The sequence below is a fragment of the Euleptes europaea genome, chromosome 1 (genome assembly GCF_029931775.1).
Source record: "Euleptes europaea isolate rEulEur1 chromosome 1, rEulEur1.hap1, whole genome shotgun sequence".
Lineage (NCBI taxonomy): Eukaryota > Metazoa > Chordata > Lepidosauria > Squamata > Sphaerodactylidae > Euleptes > Euleptes europaea.
The window spans coordinates 97588969-97612678 of NC_079312.1; the positions used below are offsets into that span (position 1 = coordinate 97588969).

General features: G+C 42.2%; 1 protein-coding gene across 3 annotated transcripts in view; it reads left to right on the forward strand.

Annotated features, from left to right (window-relative positions):
• The window catches only part of ARHGAP26 (Rho GTPase activating protein 26), a 357153-nt gene that overhangs the window by 164423 nt on the left and 169020 nt on the right, over positions 1 to 23710 (forward strand). For all 3 annotated transcript variants that reach the window (XM_056851135.1, XM_056851143.1, XM_056851152.1), the window contains exon 12: positions 21291 to 21327. In XM_056851135.1, the coding sequence (XP_056707113.1) occupies positions 21291 to 21327 (37 nt within the window). The remainder of the gene's footprint in view (positions 1 to 21290; positions 21328 to 23710) is intronic.

Consider the following 23710-nt stretch of genomic DNA (forward strand, 5'->3'; position numbering starts at 1 on the left):
CTTCAACTGCATCTTTGCTATGTTGATAGCTTCCTCAAAGAAGCCATTTCTCTGGAGAAACTGGGGATTGGATGTTTCGTATTGAAATCTATAGCCCCTTGTAAATGTCTGGAATTCTGATGTCTTAAAAGACAAACTGAAGACCATTGTCACTCTGGACTAGCTTGGGAAATCCATGTCTTCAAAAATTGACTTACAGTGGAGGATCACCATGCTGGTACTCAAGCTCTCCAGTGTAGCAATTTCAGGGAAGCTGGAATAGTAATCTATGACCAGGAGAAACCAATGCCCCTGGCAATGAACTCAGACATGCTTGTATGCAACCAGTACCATAAGAGGAAACAATTGTATGCAGTGGTTCAAACTTTATGAATTGGATTCTGAGCTCTATCAACACATTCAGTGAGACATGTACTTACATCTTTTCTGCAAAGGGATCCCTTAGTACCGTGCATAAAATTGCATTGGCTGTGCCCATCCATTCACATGGATCACTTTACTTGTGTGCATGGTCACTTAAAATTCCCATTTTGTGTGCACATGGAAAACTCTGCATTTGACTATTTCCTCCAGTGTAGGGGGAACTAATAATGGTCTGTGCTTCTGGAACAGCAGTCCAGGATGTTCAATGTCTTGAAGATTAGGAGAAAGCAGCATGCAACTTTATTATCTGAAGTGGTTTACATTCTCTGTTTGTATTATCTATTTAGTATATTTTTGTGTGCTATATCTATTGAAATGCCTGTCTGTCTAGTTCACATTGCAGCCAAGATGAATTCATGCGCATCTTAAGATGATTTCCTGAACACTGGGCAGCAGTGGTGCCCTTTTAGCTAAAGACTTTCAGTTGTGGATTTTAATCCACAATTTAGTGAAAGTTGTCTCATTTTCTAAAGGAAGGGATAGAATCAGACTTTGATGAGGACTACAGCATAACTTTTGAGTTCTTATGAGATGACTCATAAGCAAAACAAAGCATTGTGTGCATTATCTAGTGTGTTGACAATGCAGTGTGTGTCTTAATTCTGGCCTGTATCCAGCTACAAAGGAGATGAGTAAAATAGGAATACAAGAGACCTGTTGTCCTTGATTTTTTTTTCCTGTCAAGGCTCCAGTTTATATTCTCAAATATAAATTTTGCTCTCTTTCTCCAAAAATATCAGTTTTATGCAGTTTTGTTATGTATGTTAAATATTTGTTATATACAATACTTTTTTGGCTATGTTGTCCTGGAAATTTGCTTTGCCTTTCCTAGATGTTCAATTTTGATATTGTATTGTACTGTATATTTGGGATAAGGTGGTGGAGTGACAGGTGGGAAAAGTTGCTCTAATATATGAATACAGGCATACAATTTTAGCAGTTAAGAGGGGCATACTTAAGATTCCTTTACGAGTATTAAGTTGGCACACAACACATTGTGCTCTATACTGGAGTCTACAGTTATATCCCAGGCTGAGAAGGACTACAAGCAGCTGCCATATTACAGCTACCAATCAGAGGATTGCTAATGATCAAAACCATTAGTGTAAGGAACAGGGTGGCCAGGTCCCTCTTTGCCACCAGTGGGAGGTTTTTGGGGTGGAGCCTAAGGAGGGTGGGGTTTGGGGAGGGAAGGGAAGGGACTTCAGTGCCATACATTCCAGTTGCCAAAGCTGCCATTTTCTCCAGGTGAACTGATCTCTATTGGCTGGAGATCAGTTGTAGTAGCAGGACATCTCCAGCTATTACCTGGAGGTTGGCAACCCTAGGGGGGTTCTTACACATGAAGCCAGCTGGGTGACCTTGAGCAAGTAACAGTTCTCTCTGAACTCTCTCAGTGACTGGCAACCGGTGGGAGTCTGGAGGGGCTCCATTGGGTAATTGTGTTATGTCACTTTGGTGGGGGGAACCTGGAAGTGATGTCATGCTGCTCTAGAAATCACCAGAAGCTCTCTGGGTTTCACCCTGAAGGTGATATAATACCATCATGCCAACTGTAGGTTTCCCCCTTCCCCTTCTGCTGGCTTCCAGAGCACTTATGGACAATGGGAGCTGGATGGGAAATATCCTGCCTCAATGGGAAAATGGCAAGTTGAGTTTACACATGCATGTACTTACTAATTAGGTTTGCCAGATTTCTCCCAAATTCTTAAAATATCCCAGTCTTGTGTCAGTTTGCACTGACTCATCTTAGGCTCTATTCAGCCATTATAAACAAACCACAATTTATTTATGATCTGAGCAAAATAGGCTTGCACTCTTTTCTGCTCCCCTTATGCATAGAAAATAGAAGATTTCTGGTTTAGGAATCCTTCGCGCCCACAACTATTTGCTACGATTTAAAATTCATTGCTTTAAGAAAGTGAATTTAAGATGCCAGTTTGTGGGCAAGAAATAAGCCAAGATAAAACTGTTTTGAACTGATACAGGTGATTAGATCCAACCTGTGATGTCTGAATGCAACCTTAATTGGGCCTGCTTCTCAGGGCATGACCTCAGGAACATGAAATGTCTGTGCCTGCTGTCCTCTTGTACTGAGCAGGATTACTATGGCATCAATGAGTCATCAGTAGTGTAAAACTAACCTGTAGAGTGATCCCATGTTGTTCTAGAAACATCGTGTTTGTGTGTGTGCAGAAGTCCCCCTCCTTATGCATGCAGAAAAATGTGGCTCAGTCATGTGATTATCGTCTACTGTTAACTCCTGTTTGTTTTTCTCTTCCTGTGTGACATTGTTTCTTGTAATTACATTGTTTTTTTCTCTTCCTTTGTGAAATTGTTTCTTGTAATTACAGTCCACTGTCATAGAATGACAGACTCCCAAATGATGTATGTATTTCTGGCCCATCCAAATCCAGTAATAATAGTTAACATCACACATTGCATGTTTGATAATCTTCACATGCCTTGTGGTAATCCTTACAATAAACAACACTGGACCATTTATTATTTATTACCTCTATATTACAGTTGGATTGGAGCAGGTAAGGCAGAAGGAGTGGGAGCATCTAGTCAGTTAATGGCAAGGGAAGATTTGAACTAGGGACTTCCCAAGTCACCACCTGTTCTCATGAAGTAAGAGTTTGTAAGAGCATGGTATAGTGGTTAAGAGCGGTGGACTCTAATCTGGAGAACTGGTTTTGATTCCCTATTCCTCCACATAAGTGGTGGAGTTGAGTCTAATCTGGTGAACCAGGTTGGTTTCCCAACTCCAGCTGGGGGACCCTGGGCTAGTCACAATTCTCTCTGAACTCTCTCAGCCCCACTTACCTCACAAGGTGTCTGTTGTGGGGAAAGGAAGGGAAGGAGATTGTAAACTGACTTGATTCTCTTTAAAAGGTAGAGAAAGTCGGCATATGAAAACCAACTCTTCTTCTTCTATTGTTTTGTAAAATCCATTTGAAATATGATCAAAGCGGCTAGAAGTAACAGAAGGTAATCTCCCACTAGCTAAACCCATTGTGTTGCTTCTTCCTTAACTGTCCTTGGCTGCCACTCTGGTATTGGGATTGGCTAGAATCAGCCCACACCAGTGTTGCTCTTGGGCTGAACCAGTCTGCATTGAGAGGTGGGTTCAGATTAGTCCAAGTTGACATGCAAAGGTCTAAAGCAAGGATGGGGAACCTCAGGCCCGGGGGCCGTATGCGGCCCCCGAGGACATTGTTTGTGGTCCTCGGGAGCTCTGGGGCCCTGCTGTGGAGGCGGGGCACAGGGCGGCCCTCCCCGAGGGTGTTCCTGGGGCCGCGGCTTACAGGGGCGCTTCGGCACCCTTTGGACCTCCTCTCGCCAGCTGTTGGCTGTTGGTCGGCGACAGGGGAGGGATGCTTCCCCCAAGGCTGCCCCCTACAGCCACGGCGTGCAGGAACGCCGCGGCACATTGTAAGCCCCTCTCACTGCCTGTCGGCTGTTGAGCAGCGAGAGGGAGGGGGGAAAGAGGCCGGCGACTCCCAGCGGCAGAGCATGCATGTGGGAGCCGATCGGGCTTCGGGAGGGGGGCTTTTGTGGACTCTGTGGGGGGAGGGCATGGAGACTGGGGTCTGGTCGCGTGGGGCTCCGTGCGCCGCCGGGTGTGTGTGTGTGGACGGGGGAAGTGGGGAGACTGGGGCCCAGTGGTGCGGGGTCGGCTGCGCAGGTGTGTGTGTGTGTGTGTGGGGGGGGGAAGGCTTTTCTCTTTTCTTCCTCTTTTTCTGTCTCCTTGTCTCCCTCCATCCTTTTCTTTCTTTCCCTCCATCCTTTTCTTTCTTTCTCCCCCTCCATTTCTTTCTCCCTTTCTCTCTCTTTCTCCCTCCCTTTTCCTTTTTTTCTGTTTTCCTTCCTCCCTTGCCAATCGACTGGTCTGCGCCCCCCTGGTGGCTCGTTTGCTCGGGCCCACCGCTGGCTGCCCTCCCGCCTGGAGGGGGTAGCAGTGGCGCCCTGCAGGCCTTCTCTGTGTGGCCTCCCCTGGGGTTGCCAACCTCCAAGTGGTGGCTGGACACCTGGGAACCCTAGCCTCTCCCCCCCGCCCCACCAGGAGATTTACACCTGGTATGGCCCCTGAATGATGTTATAAATGTGCAAATGGCCCTTGGCAGGAAAAAGGTTCCCCACCCCTGGTCTAAAGCATGGGTTCTCCACAAGGGGGGATTGGGGGGGGATTTTAGGGTTCCAGGGGGGAATTGGGACCACTATTCAACCAAGTGTGATGTCCTGTAGATTATGTACAATCTGTAAAATCTGCAACATTCAATAAAGTTTATAACTACCTTGGGAAGGGGGGAATTATATTCTGAACAATGGTGAAAGGGCAGAATGGAGCAAAAAAGATTGAGAACCACTGGTCTAAAGAGTATGCAGTCTGTGTTGCCATAAGATGAGCTCAGTTTTTGTTGTCTTAATACATAGTATTTTGGGGATGTAAAATGTAAGGCCATCCCTTAGTGATCTTATTGCAACACTTATCTTTGAAGGGGCAGGAACGTTTTCTACTATGCATATACAGCGAAAATGGTATAGTGATGAACATTCCTAAATAGGGTATTAAAAAATCAAATACTATTTTGTTTCAGATTGAGAAGCGCAAAATAAGTCTTGTCCTATGTACTGTTCATTAGAACTGGGTCAACTGAGTAAATAATGCTCTCTACCATTACAGATGCCCATCTGCTACTGCATTTCCGTTGGGAGGAAATGGTCTGTATAGAATTTTTCCATTTTAGATCTGTCAGGTTCTGACAAGTTGTCATAACACTTGGATTTTGAGCACACACAAACTTTATTCTATTTTTCTTTATTGAAAATATTTTAGGCTGCCTTTCCATCCAACTTAGGCTCCCCAAAGCAGTGAACAATCAAAAATATAAAAAGCAGCTTTAAAAGTGGACACAGTTCAAAGTAACAATTAAACAAAATCTTTAAACACGCAGAAGGAGAATGATGGAATGCCAATCAAAGCAGGACAATGGCAGAAGATCATTATTGGGGGGAAAGCCGAGGAATGAAATTCCATAGTTTTGGTGCTAAGACCGAAAAGGCCCTTTCTCAGGATGTGACCCAGCTAACCTCAGATGACATGGGCACCTGAAGCACAGTCCTTGAGGATGACTGTAGTGGTCATAGGTTCACGTGAGAGTAGACTGTCCTTAACTTCAAACAACACTGGAATGGCTGTTGATACGTCACTTTTTTTTAAATTAAAAAAAAGCCTGTCTTCAGCAGTAACTCCCCCCCCCCTTTTAGTAGTTTGCTTGTTCCTTTTTAATGACAACTGTTAGGGTAGAGATGTTCCAGAAATTCTGAAAAGCAGGTTTTCCCAGGGTTTTATTATTATTGGAGGGGAGGGCAGTTACTGAATTTCTATGAAGCATTGAAATATATGCAACACTTACTTTCCTGTCAAACCTAAACTTATTTTATTGCTTTAATAACATACAATGCACCATTTGTAACTTAGTTAGCATATGAAATTATACTATTTGGTATATTTATGGGATTTAAAGTATAAATACCTTATTAGTTGTGCATGCAAAATGGCAAATATATTGAATACTTGAGAGACCTGCAAACTGCTGCCTTTAGCTCATGTATCTTAATTTTCACGATCTAAGGGAAAATAAAAAATTGAAAATCGAAAGCGTACATTTTGTTGGACTGGAACAGTCTTATGCAGCCACAAGAGTTCTACCAAGATATTTGGATATCAAGTTAAAACTTTATAATATAGAAAACTCTGTTTTCCATGCTGAAACAGCACTGGGGGAATTATTCCCCCTTTTTGCTTCTGCATGTGCATGAACACATGAAGCTGCCTTATATTGAATCAGACCCTCAGTCCATCAAAGTCAGTATTGTCTACTATGACCAGCAGCAGCTCTCCAGGGTCTCAGGTAGAGGTCTTTTACATCACCTACTTGCCTAGTCCCTTTAATTGGAGATGTCGGGGATTGAATGTGGGACCTTCTGCATGCCAAGCAGAAGCTTTACCACTGAGCCACAGCCCCTTCCCAAATGCTCCCCAAATATGTGGAGCAGGGGAAATGGGGAAACAACTCTCCCCCCCCCAGTGTGGAAACATGGAAAATTGGGGGAGGCAGGAGCCTCTCCTCCCCTGCGATGACATTCTTAGCCCCATTGGGCTCTTCTTCAGCTTTAAACTGATTTCCACGCAACTGCAGCATGACAGTGGGGAGACAGAGTCGGGTCTGGGGAACTGGAACCGGCGCTTTGAAAAAAAAATCACGTCCAGTTTGGCCTTGAGCCACACTTTGTGTGACTTTGTGTGTCAGAGAGTTTTGGCCCCTTGCCACATCATCTGATGTGGGAGAAAGGGAGTTTGGGAGAGCTGTTTCTCTGTGTGGAGATGTCCAGTTCTATTCATTTTCTGATCACAGTGCTGAGAATCTATGGATCCCCAATCTACAGATCCTTGCATGCAGCAGCAGGCTGCACCCCTGACTGCTGTGCCATCCTGCCTGTTAGATGGGAGGTGTATTAGTTTGGAAGGGAGACTATGTACAAAAGATCTGATGGGAAAAGAAAGACACTGTATGGCCAAGCCTGCAGCCTCACACGGAATGTGGAGCATATGTGGAAGTTTGAAAGAGGTGGGTATTCTTTACAACTAATATGCCTCAAACTGGGGGGGGGGGTTCACCCCCTTCCACTTCTTGAATTAATTGATTTTGTTGTATGTTATTTCCCTATCAACATTAAAATATTGTTCTCTGGCAACATACATGAATTGAAGGGTTATTTTCCGTTATCAGTCGACAATTTAGTTTTGTATGCAGGAATCTTGGTGTCCTGGTGTGGTTTGTGCACTTTGCTTTCTGTACTGTGCCACGGAGCTGACTGTTTGACCCAAGCGGATTCCACCCTTCCGTTTAGAACAAAGGTCGAAAACATTATGGGATTATATAACAAGTGCTGAGCTAAGCACTGTTGATGGTTGGCGCTGAGCCCTCAGCTGCTGGAAACACTTGGAAAGGCTTGAACTAGCTCTTTTTAAAAAAAGGCTCATTTTTTAATTAGAACTTCCATTGAGTTTATCTCCCGATTCTTGAAATGCTAGCTCATACATACAGGATTTGCAACCTTGGATTGTTCAGTCGAGTGCAAAATACTGAATAAAATATGGAAGTGTCCACCTGCATTCTTATTTGGATTTTTACAGAAGATTAAAATTTTGAGTGACATTGATAGGGTTTCCAGGTCCCTCTTTGTCACCGGCGGGAGGTTTTTGGGGTAGAGCCTGAGGAGGTGGGGTTTGGGGAGGGGTGGGGCTTCAATGCCCTAGAGTCCAATTGCCAAAGTGGCCATTTTCTCTAGGTGAACTCTATCGGCTGGAGGTCAGTTGTAATAGCAAGAGATCTCCAGCTAGCACCTGGAAGTTGGCAACCCTAGACATTGATTAGTAAATCTAAATGAAAACAGAAAAGATTGCCTGCCTAGGAGTGCTTCCGCATATTCAAATCAGAGTTCTTTTGTGGTGGTTGTTCTGGGGGAGTGAAATTGGGGTGGGAAAGATTAACTTTTCCTTCCTGTAAATATGCTTCTGGCTTAGAAAACTGTAACAACTTATTTTTATGCCTTCAACCAACAAAAAAGCAGAGCCTGACCTTGAAAAAGCATGCCTGCTAATATCAGATTTGGCCCTCAGACAGGATGAGAACAGAGTTGATAAAAAGGGAGCCAGGAGTTTAGGGCTAGTTTCACCAGGGTTGCCAGGGGCCTTGCATTCTTGCAAGGAGAGTTGCTATTTTGGACTCGCACCTTCCCTTCTCTGTCTTGTGTCGGCATCGTGCTGCTGGGCTGCTCTCCAAGGTTGGCTGGTTTTTGATGACATTGTGCCAAGTCTGCCTGGGTGTCAGGTGTAAAGTGCAGTCCTCTGACAGTGGAGATCGTGGAGACTGGCTTAAGGGTTGACAAGCATTCCTGTGTTATTGTTTTGTTTTGTTTTTGCTGCCATAGGCAAACTAGAAAGTGTTCTTCCTTCTCCGTTGGATCAAAACATTTACATTCTTTCTCTCCATAGAGCCACGGCTCTTAAAAGAATGCTAAAATATGCTAGCAACTGAACTCCTAATATAATCGCAAGTGGCCAAATAATTTGTTTCCCTAGAGCAGCGGTTCCCAAACTGTGCTCCACTGAGCACTTGGTGCTCCACGGAACATCTCCCAGTGCTCCGTGATGAGATTGGAAAGAAAAATACTGCCGTCATTTGGTTTAGTATATAGGTGCTAGGTGAAAATTAGTGCTCTGTGACGAATTTCTCTCCTGAAAAGTGCTCCATGACTTGAAAAGTTTGGGACTGGTGCCCTAGAGCAACTGTTTGATTTATGTGCTGATAGACAGAGGGTTGCCTTTGATAGTTGAATCTGTTTTGGTCTATTTAAAAAATAATGAAGTAACCACTTCAAAAATATCAGTGCTGGTGTAAAATGTGCTTGTATTCGACCCAGCTTAACACACTTTTTGAGGAATAGTGTGTCTATGCTACTTAATGATCTCTGTGTATAAAACATCTTGCCCAGCCTGACCTATTTGAGAATTTATTTGAAATAAGACATGTGGGAAGTTAAAGTTGTGATTCATATCTTAGGTTTAGATCCTGGAAAATGAAAACTGAATGGTAGGATTTGTTGCCAATAATAACAACAAAACCCACAATCTTTTCTCAGTTTGGACCACATAAGCAATATTTACAGTGAAGCATAAAGTTGGAGTGAACGAAGAGTGTTATCTACTGCCACTGACAAAGTGAGAGCATGCTAAATCTGCAACATTCCTAAAAAAAGCTTTGGGGGGTATCTCTGGAAACCAAGGCAGTATGCAGACACTGTCTAAGAGAATCCACTAAATAATTCATGCAGAATCTTACTCTCTTAAAATCCTTTCGGTGTACAGAGTTTTTTAGCTGCTGCTGTAACGTGACTTTTATCCTTTCCGTTCTGTTCTTTTGAGAGCCACCAGAGAACACTTTCAGGGTTTAGCTCAGCTGGAAAAAAAGAATAAGCAACTATTTCCTGTAAAGTGTCTTCTGAAAGATATGCATTTCCCGTTAGTTATGGAAGAATGAACACTTTGCAGGCCAAGCGTATTCTTAATACGTCCTATGCCCCATTTACACATAGCAAAACGATGTCAGGAGCAGGGTCTGTTGAGGTTCAATAGAAAATGGCTAGCATTTTAATAGATTTTTATCTTCTTTTGTTTAGCTAATCTTCCCTTCTTTGGCTGAGGCAGGTAGCTTTGTTTTCCTTGGCTGAGGCAGGTAGCTTTATTTTTACTTGTAGTGCTGTCATTCCACATTTCTAAAGAGGTCCACCCTGAGTGTGACTATGGACTTCCTTTTCCTGTCAGATGCTAGTGATAATGGCCACTGAGCTGGACAAGTTGGATCCTGTAAGGTTGCAGTCCAACCTGACAGGAGTAAACTGGCAGTTGCTTTTTGTATCCACAGGTGGAAGCCTAAGCTCCCAGCCTGTAATTGGGCAGAGTATGTCAATTGAGGGATGGTTCAAAATTGGAAGAGGCAGCCATTCGCAGTAGGATGACCTGTGAGAACTCCACATGCAAAGTGGCATATTGATGCCTCTGGATTATTTCTTCCTTCTACTATTTGTTCAGTGACAACATCCCTTCTCAAGGCAATGATTTTTTAAATTTATTTACAAGTATTTATACTCCACTTTTCCATACGAATATCTATGAGGTATCTTGCATTTCCCATTGTCACATCATCATTAGCTGCTTCTGTTTCTTTTCGGCACTTCATAATTGGCAGGTGATACCACAGCTGCTGGTTGTGGTCAAGCATGATACAAAGCCTGCAATGAAAGATGTTGGGCAAAGTATAAAAGGAGCAAGTAGAATGGTACCTAGAGGGTATGGTTGCCAACCTCCAGGTACTGAGGTGCAAAAAAATATATATTTATGAGCTACTGTGTCTAACAATTATGCACAAACAATTACACATACATATTAACAAGAAATCTTATACATCAACTGTACATCCCATCTCATGGACGGTAAGACAAGGAATATATCTGAACAAGAGTGCAATGTCTCTCACTGTATGTACATCAGTCTTCTGTATAGGTATCATACAGGTAAATGAGTAGTTCTGACAATAGTAATAGATTCAAGGAGGATTTGCTTCAAGGAAGATACGGCCGTTTCAAATTCTTTGGATTCTTCTTCAGTCTTTCAAGCATATTCCTCTGTTATTGCACATCCTTAGTAATCAATTTTCAAAGTGCTGCATGCATAACAGATCCCACAAAGGGTAACCTTAGCAAATGTTATGCATGCAGCACTTTGAAAATTGATTACTAAGGATGTGCAATAACAGAGGAATATGCTTGAAAGACTGAAGAAGAATCCAAAGAATTTGAAACGGCTGTATCTTCCTTGAAGCAAATCCTCCTTGAATCTATTACTATTGTCAGAACTACTCATTTACCTGTATGATACCTATACAGAAGACTGATGTACATACAGTGAGAGACATTGCACTCTTGTTCAGATATATTCCTTGTCTTACCGTCCATGAGATGGGATGTACAGTTGATGTATAAGATTTCTTGTTAATATGTATGTGTAATTGTTTGTGCGTAATTGTTAGACACAGTAGCTCATAAATATATATTTTTTTGCACCTCATTACACTGGTTCGCCCCTGTACTAGTTTCCTCATCGGTTGATAATAGTACAGTGGTGTCTATTTTCTCCCCCAACCTCCAGGTACTAGCTGGAGATCTCCTGCTATTACAACTGATCTCCAGCCGATAGAGATCAGTTCACCTGGAGAAAATGGCTGCTTTGGCAATTGGACTCTATAGCAATGAAGTCCCTCCTCTCCCCAAACCTTGCCCTCCTCAGGCTCCGCCCCCAAAACCTCCCGCCGGTGGTGAAGAGGGACCTGGCAACCCTACTGGAGGGCAAAGATGATGATTCACCAGGCCTGTGTTTTTGCTATCCTGCTGTAAAACATGTAATACTCCTTAGGTTCTCAATGACCAATTCCAAATCAAGGGTGGGGGACCTTTCAGAATCCTGAGGATATGTAAGATCTGGCTCATCTAGCATTGCTCACTTCCATATCGTATAGGCTCTGGCAGATCAATCGAAAAGGGAGAAAGCAGACTTTTTTACCACATGGTATGCTCTTAAAATCTGTAAGGGCCTGCGGACTTGTGAAAAATAAGGCGTTATCTCAGTTGCCCAAGAGCCCCCGACCCTTTGAAAAGTATCTAGACTATAAAGCTGTCTGTTTTGCATATTGAGGAAAGGTTGTTCTATATATAGACAACCATCTTCTCTTTCAGGCACATGTAATTGTAGCAAACATCAAAAAAAGGGTCAGCTTGGAAGTTCAGAAGGAGTTTGCGATTCATTGCTGGAATTAGATAATTCATCTTGCTTTTTGCCTCATTAACTTAGAGACGGATGGAAACATCTCACTTGTACAGTTGTTTTGAGCGGCTGGTGAATTGTGAAATGGCATTTCTGAAATCAAGGAGGTTTCTTCAAATAAGGAACAGTTGGTGATGTTATAATGAGCTCCTGTTTTCCACTTCATCTATTTTCCTTTTTCACTTTTAATTTGTTTACTTAATTTGTTTCTATGGCTCTTTTAATAAAAGGAGGACTGTTCTCCTGCTGCTCCCTAAAGTGGCAGCCCCCTTGCTGAATTGTGACCTGCCATGGGTAGTGCATCTCAGGGAGATACTCTACCCTTACTAACAGCTTCTGAGCATGAGCCTAGTGCCTGGTGTCCACAGACTGTAGGAGACAGGGTACTCATCTGAGTCAAGGCTGCAGCAGTATACTCACAGCCCATTCCTGAGCCGAAAGGACAAAAGTCCTTAGGAGACCAGGAAGGGGCTGCACCGGCTTCTGGGCCCCCTGTGCTGGCACCTGTGCCACTTATGCTGCCCAGGGTGGCATGGACGCTGGCGGGGGTGCGCACATGCTATCCTCCCAGTGCTGCTGCAGCAGCGCCTCGTGCTGGCATCCGGACGGCGCACCTCCATGTGCCATCCTCCCGGGAGCATTCCCTGTCTGGTCCAGGGGAGGAGCCGTGTTTAGGTGGCCTCCTAAGCCCTTTTGGCCCGGGAATGCCCCCTTTGCCCTTACTTGCACTTATGCCACCTTTGAGGTGGCATAGCCCCGTGGAACCCTATGGAGCGGTTCTACGGGGCTTGCAAGTAAGGGCAAGGTTTCGGCTTCAGTGTGTGGGGGCGAAACCTCCTTTGGAGGCAGAGTGGCTACACTGCTTCCAGTCACTGGCACAGCCCTCCCCATCAAGAATGGGCTGTAAGGCACTGGGAAGTGATATGTTAACAAGTCTTATGCCTCAGTTGCCACTGCTTGCTGCGGGAATCTGAAAGGGCTAGTGGTATGTGTTGGTTGAAATCTTCTGTGCCTGGAAATGGCTGCTGAGCACAAGGTGAATGCTCAGTATTCAGTCTGTAGTGGGTGAGTTCCTCAACCAACCCAAGGCTGCAACTCTGGAAAGCAAGAGGGTACTTGGTAGGCTGGTATAAGAAGCCCTATTCTAGGAAGATGGTTCTGGCCATCATCTTGCTGTTAAAGTGTATGTAGGCGGCCGCAGGATTGGGGAGGAAGTAGGCATTGATTACTCCCTGAGCATCACTTTACTTGCACAGCCCCCCCATTCTTCCTTCCCCCGCCCCATCAAATTTCTCCCAGTTATTTCTGCTTTGATTTTAACATCATAAGTAATGCAATATAGCATCCCAGTTGGTCTAATTGTGTTGCCAAATGGCAGCAGTGTTTTCGATGTAAAAACCTGCTTGTCTGATGAGGAGGTGATTATACTGGGTGGTTTCCTACCAAGCACCAAGACAATGTGGTGTGCAATTCCCCCCCCCCCCCGTGTTCCCATTTGTTCAGCACTCTTTCTTCTTGTTTGCAGAAGAGGGAGGGTACAATTATGTTTGATAGCCCCTCCTCACTGCAGTCTCTGGACCCACATAGTTTTTTGTTCACGTAGGTCCTGTGAACTGAAGGGGAAAACCTGCACTGCTAGTCCCTTCTGCTGGAGGTCAGTTGGATACAATCCCTGAGGCTCAAAGCTCTTTAACACAAGCCTTCTTTTGGATCTTTTACAGAGTCTCTTGTCAGAATTTTATAGACCTAGAAAACAACTAAAGAGAGAGAGAGAGAGCCTCTTTTAAATATTTAAGCTTGCAGGACTTGAGAGGAGATTCTGGTTTTCAGTAGACAAGCTTTTTGTTTAAAAAAAAAACCCTACTAAGGTTGTTTCCACACTAGAACACGTTTGCAGTGCAGAATCATTCTTTTTCTACTATCAGCTGGAAGTGGTAAGCTGCAGTACTGCAGTCAAAAGCTCTGCTCACTACCGGAGTTCGATTCCGATGGAAGTCGGTTTCAGGTAGCCAGCTCATGGTTGACTTAGCCTTCCATCCTTCCGAGGTCGGTGAAATGAGTACCCAGCTTGCTGGGGGTAAAGTGTAGATGACTGGGGAAGGCAACGGCAAACCACCCCGTAATAGTCTTCCTAGTAAATGTCGGGATGTGACGTCACCCCATGGGTCAGGAATGACCCGGTGCTTTCACAGGGGCCTACCTTTACCTAAGGGACTAAATACTGCCCTGTATATTTCCCACAAACAGCCAGTAATGATCATCCCTACACGCAAGCTCTATTATGTTTATTTGAAAGTAAGGTGTGCTTAGAAAAAGTTCTGCTTCTTGCTACATGTTCTCTTTTGTTTCTTTGCTTTACAGCCTAATTAATTAGTTCTCACAGCTACAGCATTAATGAATCAATAGTTAAGTATTAGCTCTTGTTTGTAGGTTTGAGGCAAATTAAATTCTGCTTTTAACTTTGTAGCCAAAACTACTTCTCTTTTTTTAAAAAAAAAAATAGTGCAATTATAAAATTACGATAATAAATACATACAACAATGAAGAATGCCTTTGCGGGATTTATTGTTAAGGGTGTCAATTGGAATGTTAACATTAATAAGGTGTTTAAACTGTATAGTATGTATTTTAAATTGATTGTTTTATTTTGGTTGTTAGCTGCCTTGAGCCTGACTGTACTCAGGAAAGGGTGGGATATAAATCTAATAAATAAATACATACAAAAATAATCTCCCCTACCCACAAAACAAGAAATGATTCTTCAGGAAGGCCATGAGTGGCTGCAAAAGAATACAAAGTAATTGAATAAAGAAGAATGCAGAAGTAAAATATAAAGGGACAGTAACCCCGAGAAACCTCAATAGCACTTTGTCTATACTAGACAGCCTGACACAGCAATTGTATTACAATTTTAAAACCATCATCACAAATTAGGGCTTGGAAATGATAGAACAACTGGGTAGACTCTAGACTGCAGCAGTCTGCCAACAAAGGAATCTGGATTCTCTGTTAAAAATTGAGTGAACCAATTATGGTATTTCTACTAACTACCGGTAAACAGTGCTGGTGCAGTTTGAATTTGTGATAGGGCTTTTCTGCATGGAGTTTTTCATTGGTTCTGGCCCATACCGCTTTGGTTTATCCTCTGATGACCTCACACATTTACTGTGCCTTTAGTTTTGCTTCTTCTTCCCCCCCCCCCCCCAGCTCTTTTGAGACCACTTTTACCCCAGTCTTTTTCTGGAAGCCAATTTTGAGTCACCTTTTTCCTCGTGCATGATGTTTCTGTTGGTTTTCTTTGTCCTGCCCCCACCCACCCACCTCCAACCCACTTTTTGATGATGTGAGCATCATCATCAGACTACTTCCTCTTCTCCCACTACCCTGAAGATAAGTGGGTTTTTTTTAATACAACCGTTATATTGAAATACTGTTGCAATGGTAAGTTTAGCAGGTTCTCTGAATTCCCAGCTTTAATTTTTTTTAAAAGGACGTCTAGTCCCTTTCCTGGTGGAGTTATACCCTTTTCCTCATATCTCTGCAAGGGAAGGGGGTAGAGACTTAAAAAAAAAAGAAAGAAAGCTGGGAATTCAGAGAACCTGCTAAACCCATACAACATAACAACATAAACCTATATCAACATAACAATATTTTAGTGCCCTTTTAATGCAGCAATGATATCAATATATTGATATAAGCATGTGCAAAAAATAAAAAGTGTGAGTGCTAGGAAGCCACCTATGATGCTACTGATTGTGACAGCACCCTCCCTTGAAAATCCTGCTTGTTTGAGGCATATGCAGAGGAAAATAAACTGACCCCACAAATGTGAAAACGCAGAAGGAGGGCAGACTTGTGGAAAAACCATGCTCAAGTTGATTCTATCGCTTGTGGATTGATTGCCAAGAAAATCAGGGTAAGTTGAGCATGTAGAAAAGCCCGTAGTTATGTTACTCGTGAAACAATATGAAAATAATGAAATGCCAATATTTCTCTAAGCCTAGGAGAATTATAGGCTCGGGAAAGAGGCTTTCAGATATGTCAGAGCATTTTTGTTGTTCTTATAGTAGGTGATGTACACAGTGTTTATTTCTGGCTGTTTTTGTAGAGCTTTGGGTATACCTAAAAAAAATCTGAAAACTTTCCCGTTTTCTCCTCCCCCCAGCATGGTTAAGATATTAAGAGTATGCAGCACTTTCTCACCTTCTCCTCAGATGTTGGGAGGGAATTCCCATAACTGCAGTTAAAGACTTAGCTGCCTCCCCACACTTATCCAAGCATTAGTTTCGTGCCAGCCCTATGTTTTGGCCACCATATTTTCTCTCCTGCTTTGAAGAATAGTCCTATGTTTGTCATGAGAATGAAGACAAGAAGGAGGACCCACAAGGACCACATTTTCCTCTTCTCAATCCACCCATTCAGCCAGTTTCCCTCACCTTGGCCATTCCCTACATTACCCCCATTCTGTTTTTGTATGGTTTTTCTGCCTGAATGTCTGCACATAAACAGATATTATAAGTTAGTTTGGGGGGTTGCCCCCCTCCCTTTGTAATTTTTTATATATTTTCTTGCAAACCTGGACTTGAGATTTGGAGAAACCTTTACCACAGTCATGGGTGCCCCCCCCCCCCACTGTGAATTTTTTTATTTTCACAGGAGCCGCAGTCATTGCCATTCTATTTATTATTAGGATTATCACATACAGTATTGCAAGGCAGGATCCTAGTTCTGAACCTGGCTTTTGATTATTTCTGTGTGTGTTTCTGCTACTTGTCACACACTTTGTTTTCTTTGTATTGTTACTGTTGCTTGGTGATCTTTCCTTTATGCTTGCTGATCATTAGGGTTGATTATTATTAATAGAGGTTTCCTGAATGAAAACAAGTGGATGAAAATCTCTGTTCTTTGGAAGGTAGCACTCTTCAGCTGTTCAGAGAAACATAAATTGTATTGTTGCATTTTGAACTGGGAGGTGGAATTTATTTGGGCTAGAAGCTGTGGGCTTCTAAGCATTCATTTATTTTTTAACATTTATATGCCACCTCTCAGCTAATTTCTCACAAGGCAGTTTTAGCTGAATACATATGACAAGGTTAAGAATTAGCCCAGTTCTTCTGTGTTCCAGCTGCTTCTCAATGAGAGGGGCCTCATTTCCTGTTTCCTACTGTATAACTCTTCCAGCTTCCCAAAGTTTAACACACACTTTGCTTCTGCTTTTGAAAAATAATTTATTGTCACATTAAAGCTTTTGGAATGTAAATATTTGGGGTCACTTCTTGGAAAGGAAAAAATAGAAATTTTAGTCACAGACTATGACTTGGATCCTACAAATCGAGACGACAAAGGCACATGTGGACATGTTGTTTTTCCCCTTCCATTCCTTCTGAAACCACCAATAAGTTGATGCTGGATTTTGTAGGAACCTGCAAGGACAAAAGGCAAAAAAGGGACTGCAATGAGGAGTGGGAATAGGGGAGGCACATCTGTTGTATCTGTGGAATTTATTGCGCCAGTGTAATCATTACGATTGGAGGTGGAAAGGGAGACTAGTTTTGCCTCCTTCCTCCTCCTCACTGCAATGCCCTAGCTGTTTAGTTTTTAACCCACATGTGTCCTGCAATCTCCAGCATCAGTGTTTGGATGTCTTATGGGGCCACAAGTGGAAGGGGCGGGAAGTAAAGAACTCATAAGAGCATCCTTGCATTTGTACTATGCAGGTTTCAGACCTTTATTTCTAGGGTTGCCTGCCAATAAATGGTAACCAGTGGGGGAGGAGCATTAAAAAATTTCTTCCCAGTGGCCCTCAGCAGGCTGGCGTGCAACAAAAAGAGCGAGTGGAAGGTAAATAGGGACTTTGTTTCATTATTTATTTATCATTTGAAAAAAGCCGTAGTACGCTTAGTAAAAATGGCACTGAAATTTTAAAACATTGTCAAACCTCTCTGTGACCCCTCAGGTGCTTTTATAAAGTTACCAAAAGAGGGAGTTCATCAAATATCTGGTCTTTTTTTAATGTTCGGAATATTTTTTTATATATCATACATACAGAAAGAAGAAAAATATAAGTACAAAAACCCTGTAAATTTTTAAGTGCGATCAATGAAACTGGGTTTTTGTGAGATATTCCTGTTAGCTATAAATGGCCTTGCTGTTTGCGGATGACTTTGGAAAAGCACAATACAATATAAGAAGTAATTGTTTATTACTGCTGGAGAGACACTTGACATTTAACTGGACACTGTGGTGTATCATGTAAAGGCTTCAGCATAGATCAGTGAATCTCAGGTGGTTGGTTTTTTTTTTAATGGAATAGCTACACAATTTATTGTTTTATTTTATTAGATTTTTTATCCCGCCCTTTCCCAACCAAGGTTGGGCTCAGGGCAGCTAAAACCTATCACACGTCAGTTAGAAAATGAGTGCAGACATGTCAGTATACCATAATGGAAGCTTTTATTTTTAACAGTAACTGGTGAAGGAGGCGGGGGGAATAATAGTTAATCACTATTTAATTTTCTCTATTTTAGGGACAGGGAGGTGGAGAATGTTTCAATTATGTTTTTGCTTGACTTAGTGCAAAGCCCTGTGTTGTTGCAGAAGAGGCTGGTTGGTACTTGGGCGATGGCTTTCTCAGGTGTGGTCCTTAGTCGTAGAGCTCTGAGTCCTTTCAAGCGTAACCTCCCCCCTTTTCCTTGAAGTGTCCCCTCTCTCTTGGACTTCCAAGGGTAACTTAGCAACTTGAGTTTTTGGAGGGCTGTTGAATGTAGTTTAGGGAAGGCACTGGCAAACCACCCCATAAACAAAGTCTGCCTAGAAACTGTCGGGATGTGATGTCACCCCATGGGTCAGGAATGACCCGGTGCTTGCACAGGGGACTTTTACCTTTACCTGAATGTAGTTGGTATTTAGAGGCTAGTCAGATTGTTGCTGTGGTGCTTAGAGGACTGTTAGACTGTTGTAGTCTGTGCAGTTTTAATGCAGTATTTCAACCTGCTGCTTTTAGTATGTATTTTTCTTATTGCTTTTATTTTCATTGTATGCCACCTTGAGTGCTCCATTGAGTAGAAAGGAAGGATATAAGTTATTTAAATAAATAATGTAGAACTGGAGGAAAAAGTGCTCTGTGTGAATTCATGTGTTTGCACATACCTTTTTGTCTAGTACTTTTTTATCCCATTCTTCCTCCAAGGAGCTCAGGGAGATGCAGATGGTTGTCAGTTTCCCCATTTTATCCTCATGTCAACCTGTGAGGTACATTAGATTGAGAGACTGTGACTGGCTGAAAGTCAATCAGCCAGCTTCATGGCTGAGCAGGAATTTTTGACCTAAATTTCTAATACAATGTACTAACTTTTATATAACAATGGGTCTCACTGGGTCTCATGCTCATGGTGAGAATGGTGATTGGATATGTAACTAATTGTGCAATCCTATTCAGAGTCACTAGAAAAATAGTCATGCTAGGAAAGTTGAGGGCAGCAGGAAGAGGAAGACCCAACAAGAGATGATTGACTCAATAAAGGAAGCCACAGCCCTCAATTTGCAAGATCTGAGCAAGCCTGTCAAAGACAGGACATTTTGGAGGACACTGATTCATAGGGTCACCATGAGTCGGTAGCGACTTGACGGCACTTAACACACACACACACACACACGTAGAGTTACTTCATTCTAGAATGAATGATTTTGCATAAGATTGCACTGTAACAGTTTTGGTAATTGCATTAGAGGGCTGGGTAGAATACAGATCCAATAACCATGTATATCACCACCTACTCTTTGAACTATATTTGCAGTTTCCTCTCAGTTTAGTGGTGCCGAGGTATCAGGAAGCCCCTAAAGACAATAAGACTAGCAAAAATAACTGTGTTGGTGAAGAGAAAGGCAAGAAATGATTGTGGTGGCATTCTTCCTTTGCCAAAAGTACATGTGTTTTGGAGAAATTTTGCAGCTTGAAAAACACTACTCTTCATTTTGAAAGGCGGCTGAACTTTTTATAGACTTGGTGGTTTCTTCAGTGTTCTGAGCCATAAAATGTGATTGTGGTGGAAATAGCCACATCAGACTTTTTTACATGGAAAAGGTAGCTTTAATGGTGCTGAATTTGGTCTAATTGTGGCACTCACCATGTGCAGTGGGATAATGGGAATGATGCCACTGAAAGAATCTATTTTTCTGAGACTGGAAACACCTGAAAGTATTATTTGAATTGTGTTCTTAAAACTAAAAAGGAATTAAGCTTCCCTTATGTCACAGAATTCTGAGCAGTGTTGTGGTTTTGGGAGAAAAAAGAGCCTGGTTGATACTAACTTTCACATGAAAAAATAGAGTATAGACTTACATCTTTCATCACTTTATTTATAACGACAGCCTATCAGATATCCTTCATTAATGGCTAGCACACATAACTACTGCTTGGGCTTATGTTCAACTCTTGGTGTGTGTGTGTGTGTGTGTGTGTGTGTGTTTTTCTCATCTATATTCAGTAAGAACTGAAGTATTCATTGGAATGTTCCACCTCATGCCCATGCCCTAGTTTAACACACCACTGCAAACACTTCAAAAATGTTGTTTGTGCTGGCATACTAAGTCTGGTATCCTTGCGGGCAACTTCTGGGGCTCAAAGGAATCATCCTTATTCTGTATGGATACAGATGCCTTCTAATCCCCTTTCCCCTTGTTCCCAGCCATTTCAGCCCCATTTAAGCATGAAGAAATAAGCTCTAACATGTGAAATAAGAAGCAATGTCAATTAGAAGATTTTAATCATGTGATCTACATATGCCCGGTGTTGTTTAAACTACCTTGCTATGCATGTAATGCTGCTGCAGGCTCAGCATTAACATGCTGATTCAGTGTCTACCAGGCTTTGGATCTCCAGCATGCTAAAATTCCTAGTGAAGCAACTGAGAACCTGGTTTAAGCAAAATGTTGGGGTACATTGAAGATAGCATAAGGCAGATCTTACCTACCAAGGTTATGTTTAAATTAAGCGTTCCTGTAGTCTTAACATACGGTATGCCTGAGATTGGCACCAAAATAGTCAAGAGAAAGAGTGGAGAGATAAAGACTGTCTCTCCTCTTCCCTCATGTATCACACCAATTATGAAATGTGTAAAAGAAACTGAAAAAGTCCCTGGGTTCTTCCCAGCCACCATAACTCACCCTACACACAACTCATTCATCAAGCCAGTTTAACTTTAATTTTTGTGTGAATAAAATGTGTTAGTTGTTTGTGTTGATGTCTTCAGTATCATTTTTTTTGTATAATAATAATATTACTAGAAATATTCTTTCCTCTGGTGATCTTTTATTTCTTTTTTTTTTTGATAGCTCAGTATCTTCATAATATTAAACTAGTGCCATAATAAAAATATTACTAAAAAACCAAAATGTTTTCCTCTTTATTTTTCAGGTCTATAACTCAAACAAAGACAACCAAAGTGAAGGCAGTAAGTAACTTACTTTTTCAAATGAGTCTCTGTGTCGAAAATGTTTTGTAGGACTGTATGGTTGTCTCTCATAAGCCAGTAGGTGGCATTGCAAGTAGCATTTCCTCCCATGATTATGTCGTGCTGAGCCACTGAATTTATGGATATCATTATTCATATCAATGTTGTAAAGATTTGAGAGTTGAGCAATTTTCAGTGACTAAAATATTCAAAACAGGCCGATAATTATTTTGAAGCCCATAATATAATGTGATGCATACATATTACATAAAAGAGCATTATGTTGTAAGATATTACAATTATGGCAGCTGGATACAGTCCAGTTGGTACAGAGTTCTGGAGTGGGGTGTATCACAAATTATTTCTTTTGGTAAGTTACTTAACTGCCTGTTTCAGTTTTTATACTATCCAGGCATAGAAGTTTGCAGAAGTAAATCAAGAAAAACTAAGGGTCTTCTGTTTTTCTTGTTTTACCTTCCTTAAACTCTGATCGGTAGATCTGAAGAGTTTTGTTCTACTAAAAGTATTTGTAAAACCTAGGCTTAGCCTCCAGCTAAGATGTTGCCCGCTGCTGCTCCGAATGGCATTGGGAGAAGGAAAAAAAAACACATTGGCATTGTGTGATGTCACTTGCATGGAAAACCCAGAAGTAATATCACATCACTTTAGGAACTGATGGCAACTCTATGGTTTTACTTTAGTTTCCTGCAATTTCTAGAGCAACGTGATACCACTTCCAGTTTTCCCAGGAAATGAAGTCATGGCACATGTGCAACTGGCATCCCCCCCCCCCCATGTCCCTGCTCCCCAAGCCCCCTCGTCAAAGCTTTGAAGTTGTTCCTGGACCTTTGCTAAGCTATTCCTATTGGAATTAAAATATTCTTTTTTAATTTTAAAAAATTTAGCTATTTAAATATTTTCTTATTTAACTTTCTTATTTAACTTATTTAACTTCTTATTTAACTTGGGCAAAACAAAATGCCTGTGAGGTGTTCAGTGGGCAATCCAAAATAATACAGAATTCTTCTCCACTTTGCTAAGCAATCAGCCAGCTGCAAATATCTGCCTGCTTTAGTTTTTCCCCTTGTGCCATACACTGACACAGCAGCAACGCTCTAGTTTATCCTGGCTGTGGGAGTACAGAGTTGTTGTGGGTTTTATTTTCTGTATATGCGCGCATTCATTTTGAGAACATTGAATACTGGCCCCCTCTTTGAAACATGCCAGTTCAGAAATATTTGGAAGAGAGTGAACGATAGTTGAGAAGGGGAGTCCTTCTGTGTGCGTATGTGCTTTTAAAGACAGACAGTACCTAGTTTGTGAGATCATCATCCCTTTTCTTGCTAAGGGATTCCGTCTGGTGGCATGTATTTATAAATAGAATGTTGACCCCAGTAAATCTGAGAAGTAGCACAGGCATTAAAGCCAGGCACAAATCCTTCAGCTGTTAGGGCAGTCTGGCTGACCGAACACTATACAGTAGATCAGCTTCTCTTCCTATCAGCTACTGATAAAAGGCGTTTGATTTTAAACCCATACTTTCCTCTCTCGGATCTGCTCTCTCCTCCTTCAGTTCAGGATTTACATACCTGTCACTTCTTTAATAGAACCAGTGAGAGATACAAGATGGTACAATTAGAGGCAATTATGCCTCAATAGGCTGTACAGTTCTGTCAACGTAATCTTCCCGTTGTGTCTGCAGAGTGTTCGCTGCTGCTTACGTTATTTAAAAATGTTGAACTAGACGTGATAGAGCGATTTGATACGAGGCATGCTAGCAACTGATTCTCCAGCTAGTGGGCGGAAGCATTTTGATTTCTTCAGCTGCTGTGCAGAGATATGGAACTGTTAAAAGTTGTAAAGACATGCCGTGGTTGCCTCATTTTTAATTCTCTGCATAAACGCATTCAAAGTACCGCACTTGGTGCTAATTCCACCTGAAAGCAGAACCGTGTCTGGGTCCAGAAAGGAAGGACTGCCTAGTGGGTTCTGTTTGGCAGCTCTACCCTGCATTTGGTGTTGCCGTATGGCTAGGGTTGCCAAGTCCTTCACCACCGGCGGGAGGTTTTTGGGGCGGAGCCTGAGGAGGGCGGGGTTTGGGGAGGGGAGGAACTTCAATGCCATAGGGTCCAATTGCCAAAACGGCCATTTTCTCCAGGGGAACTGATCTCTGTCGGCTGGAGATCAGTTGTAATAGCAGGAGATCTCCAGCCACCACCTGGAGGTTGGCAACCCTACATATGGCTGTGAGTATGGGCATGCTCTTTGCTGCTGATATGCTTATGATCCTTTCTATGGCTCCAGTTGTGGGTGGACTGTTTTTTGTAAAAAATAATAATAATAATTACAAATCTTTAGGAGAAAGCTGGAGATCTTCCATAAC